Genomic DNA, 5,000 nt, shown 5'->3' with positions numbered 1-5,000 from the left:
AGACTTTCATTATATGAGTTTCTTTTCTCCCTTCCCACACATCCAACAAAAAAACAAAGTCATGTTTCTCCTTAAACAGACAAACTTGCTTTTCCATTGATACCTCGTTCCCCTCCCTCTTAACAGCCTATTAACCTGAGAAAATAACTAATGGAAATCAATAAAATTATCTAACAGAAAGAAAGGACCAAGACCATACTCTGTTTTGATAATGCTTGAATCTCCACTGGCTAATATTTTAAAACATTTCCTTACACATAATCAGTGGTATCATTTCACTGTTACATGAATTTATTAATAAAGGCTCTTCCCTTCTTAGTAACTTGGCAAGCTTTACTATTCAACTAGTAAATGACTAGGCTTCACTGAATTAATATATTCATATATTATTGTAACTGCACATAAATTTTTCAAGTCCTGCACATCATGAACATTTTAAGCACATTTATACACAAAAAAACAGACAACAACAGCTTCATTACAATGCAGCACATGAGATCATATAAACTCTGGATAGCTGTAAATGCTCTCACTGATATCTTTATAATGACGTATTTATATACAATAGTGACTAAACCTGTCTCAGCTGGGTGCTATAGAATGTACCTCATGTGGATGAACATCCTTGACCACTAGCCACTGACAAACAGAGCACAAGAGTGAAATTGTTGCTTTGCTGATATTGACCTGGACACTATCAGAACTGTCATAATTTCTAGAGCATCCAGGGCATACCATGCTATTTATGCGTCTGTTCATAAACACATCATACAGAATTACTGAGCACTGTGTTATAACATTCTTAACATCAACATTATTTGCTCTCAGGTTTACTGACATGAGCTGTCTGCCTTTATAAAATGCACCATTGTAGGGTATTTTATTTGATTTGATATCACATTTATCAAGTGATCTGAGAGACTTATGACACCTTTCACTAGCCTCAACAGCTGCTTTCCTTTTTGGTCTGCCACGAGGTCTGTCACACTTTGAATTTTCTGTGGATCTTTTACTACACAGGGTACTGCTATAACAGCTATTATTGTCAGCTGTATAAATTCGTTTAATAACTATACTGCACTTTTTCATTTGAGCAACCACTGAGTGATCATTACCTTCATTTAAAACACTACTCACCGAGGACACGGAAGCATCACTCAGTTCACTATCCCGCCTGGACCTCCTCCTCCTCTTGTATGACTTTTGAGAGGCACTGACTGGACTGGTGTGGCTTTCACTATTGGGGAACGGGGAAGCTAATCGCATATTCTTGAGCTTCAGTTTTCTAATAGGATACCCATGTCTTCCTTTGAGTGAAGCCTCCAATCTACTGCTACTTCTGGTTATTCTGCTACTACCAGGTGAAGACATGTCATTTGGAGTCTCTTTGCTTGCACAATGGTTATCCATCTTTCTTGTACATTTAAAGCTGCCATCAGTGTGAATACGAGTTCTATGGGGATTAGGAATCGTAATCCTCAAAGGTTTCATTAAATTCTTATTAGTATCCAGATTTGTTGAGGTCTCACCACCATTCACTGACTGTTTTGGTTTACTGTTTTTTAATGACTCATGTTCTTCATCTCCTAAGTTACTATGTTCCTTTTTACTGTCTTTACCAGAAATCTCATCAATATTACCATCTTCTCTTCCATTTATGATACTGTCAATGGTCCATCGAGTATACTTAACATTAGGATAGCGTATGCAGTTTCTGTGCTCTGATCGTGAATTGGACTCGTCTGTAGGGTCTCCCCTTTTGTGCTTGTCATTTTCACTTCTTGCCTCACTGTGTAATAATTTCATCTTAATCACAATCCTTTCCTGAGAACTTGGAGATGATCCTGCATTTAATTTAGAAGGAGATCCAACTGTAGCATATTTGTTTGGCGAACTTGGTAAGCTGGATATATTCAAAGAATCTCCAGGGCTTGAAGGTATTGATGGTTCTGCTTTAACTACTATATCCTTGTCTTTACTAGTTATGCTATGACAATGTGGTTCAGGTGTGATAGGATCTGGTTCCTTACTAACATCCTCAGAGTTTGTGCAACCATCATCAGCTGTTTCACCTACGGTTTCGGATTTCTCCAGAGAACATGAACGTCCTCTGAGGTATTTACCTAAATCTTGTATCATTTCTGTGTCATGGTTTGCTGAGGCTTCTTCACAATCTTCACTGGCTTGAGATTCATTAACAGCCACTGTTTCACTTCTGGGAGTACACTGATTTGGATCTGGAGAGGACACCTGACGACACTGCCCATCTGCATCTTGTTGGACAGGTGAATTTGCCTCTGGTGAAGGTGATTCACTAGAATGTGTGGGTGAATATGAAGATGACTGCGAACATGCTGAGTAAGGGGGTTGTTCATATCTAGAACACTCTGAGTTTCTTCGAGTGCTGACATAACCTGAAGATTCCCCAAAGTTATGCATCATGTTTCCATCTTTTTGATATTCACCAGAACTCCCACATTCAAATGATTCAGTAAAACTAGGAAGAACAACAGACTTTGTATATGGGTTCCTGTCACCTGTATCTTTATACTTTAAATTAACAGGTGAGTTGCCTGTGGTACTATGTGCATTAGCCCTGTAATCTTCGTAAGTATTGTGGGATGGTTCTGCAATGTGGCTTTGGTTTGCAGTTTCTGTATAATCAGAGTTATAGTCAACTGTGTCCCTTATTCGTGACTGAAGAGATGGTTCTGTAATACTGTTGTGGTCCAGTGGATCTCTAAAATTAGTGTAGTCTACAGGTTCTCTAAAGCTACCAAGGCCTTGTGCTCTTGGACTTGTATGATTCATTGTATCACTGAAACTAGGTAGTACCTGAGGTCTCAGATTTGAATGATTCAAGGTTTCACTAAAGCCTGGAAGGACCTCACCTCTTGGACTGTTATGATTCACATTTTCATTATAGGTTGGGAGAGATTGTTCTCTTGGACTTGTATGGCTTAATGTCTCTCTAAAGCCTGGGAGCATTTGCTCTCTACAATTTGCTGGGTCTAATGCTTCTCTAAAACTTGGGAGTACTTGTTCTCTGGGACTTGTGTGAGCCATAGTCTCCCTAAAACTTGGCAAAGGTTGTTCTCTTTGGCCTGTTTGGTCTATTGGTTCTCTATAATTTGTGAGAGCAGGAGACTCAACATAATTTCCAATCATATTATGCTCTCTGTAATTATTTGAAACATTTTGTTCTTTATAATTGTTATGCAGAGCTGGTCCTCTTGGACTGGTCTGAGATTGAATGTCACTGATATTTGGTATCAAAGGCAGCTCTCTGTAATTTGAAACTGTTTGTGGATTTCTTGAGGTATTTTGAAGAGGAGTGTCCCTGAAACTATTTGGAATAGTCTCTGGCCTGTAGGGAGGTATCAGACTGGTTTCTCTATAACTATGCCGTAGATGGTCTCTAAAATCTGGAAGAACTGGCAGGTCTCCGGGATTGGATCGGGGAAATGTGTTTGGGTCATGATAGCTTGGATGCACAAGTGTTTCATTATAATTAGAATGCACCTGGGATTCCCGTCCCACAGAATTCATGGAATTCCCTGTTGCTGGGTTTAGAGACATTCCTTGGGTGCAATTCTGTAAAGATATCTCTCTTGAATTATGTGATACTGGTAGGTCCCTAGGGCTTGCATGTGAGGTCATTTCTGGAGTGGGCGTATTTTCTGAATTTGAGTATGAAGAATACTCCCGAGAATTGGCTTGCATTGGAAAATTTCTGGGACTTGGATACCCAAGGACTTCAGGTGAACTTTCGTGAAATTCATTTGTATTAGAATTTAAACTGTATCCTCCAGATGATGACTGAGGTGGGTACCCAGAGTTGGTTTGATTAGGGTAACCAGTTAAAGCTGGGTGTGAACCAAAGGCATTTGGATTCAACTGTTCAGGAATGCCTCCACTATTTTGTGCTGGAAATTCTCCACTACTTGCTGGCTGTGGAAAACCACAGGAGTTGGCAGCATTAGGAAATCCAGGAAGGTTTGACTGTGCTGCAAAGTTTGCAGGACTGGAATGTAGAGGGAAGCCTCCTGGAGTTAGCTGTGAAGAAAATCCTTCTAAACTTGGCTGCAAAGGATATTTACTTGAGCTGCTACCAGCTGAATAGCCATCAGTGCTTGTGCGTCCTATAAAACTAGAAGTTGGTAGCCCTGGAAATCCTAATGAATTTGCAGATCCTGAAATCCTTGAGGAGTTGCTGTGTTGAGATTGTCCAAATGGTAGAGATTCTTGGGAGAGACCAAGTGAATTGGTTTGTTGGGAGAGAAGGCCCAAACTAGACTGTGGTGGGAGTCCTACTGAGTTAGTCTGGAGAGGTCCTGCGCCATTAGATGGAGCTACTGCAAGACTGGATGGCAAACCAACAGGTACAGATTGTGATGCTAATCCTGGTAACTGGGACTGTGATATAGCAGGAGGTGAAGATTGCGAAGCCAAGGTTCCTGATCTAGAAGCTGGGGATAATTCTGCTGACCTCGTTTGGGGAGAGAAACCCAGTGGATATTTTGACTGTTGAGTAATTCCTGATGCTCTATGTTGAGGAGAAGCTTCTACTGATCTAGAGAGTGGTGACAGATCTGAAGTTCTTGAGAGTGGGGACACTTCAGCAGATCTTGAGGAAGGAGATAATTCTGGTGCTCTAGACTGTGGTGATACCTCAGCTGATCTAGATGCTGGAGAGACCTCTTGTGCTTTGGAGTATGGTGAAATTTCCCCGGATCTCGCCTGATAATTCCCCACCTTAGATTGGGGAGAAGGTACCGATGAAGTTGAGCGTGGTGAGACAGCCAAAGACTGAGGGGAAGTAGTAGAACTTGACTGTGGTGACATGGCACTTGATCTTGACTGTGGTGAGGGTACAGCAGCTCTCAGCTGTGGGGAGGGTGTTACGGACCTTTGATGCTGTGTAGCTGCAAAAGACCTCGACCCAGCGGAAGCAGGCCATGACTGTGGAGAATTAGCTTGAGAGAACACCCTCCTTGGAC

The 5,000-nt window shown here is 41.2% G+C and overlaps 1 protein-coding gene across 1 annotated transcript in view; it reads right to left on the bottom strand.

Annotated features, from left to right (window-relative positions):
- LOC122254597 (uncharacterized) overlaps positions 1–5,000 on the bottom strand; it is an 11,834-nt gene that overhangs the window by 769 nt on the left and 6,065 nt on the right. The window contains exon 3 of the mRNA XM_043018357.2: positions 1–5,000. This exon is cut by the window's left edge and continues 769 nt beyond it; it is cut by the window's right edge and continues 1,295 nt beyond it. Within this exon, the coding sequence (XP_042874291.2) occupies positions 583–5,000 (4,418 nt within the window). The 3' untranslated portion in view covers positions 1–582.

The sequence above is a fragment of the Penaeus japonicus genome, unplaced genomic scaffold (genome assembly GCF_977035675.1).
Source record: "Penaeus japonicus unplaced genomic scaffold, GWHDUDI00000001_assembly GWHDUDI00000011, whole genome shotgun sequence".
NCBI classification, from domain to species: Eukaryota; Metazoa; Arthropoda; class Malacostraca; order Decapoda; family Penaeidae; genus Penaeus; species Penaeus japonicus.
Note: the sequence above shows the minus strand (reverse complement) of the source record. Positions and strands in the feature narration are given on the sequence as shown.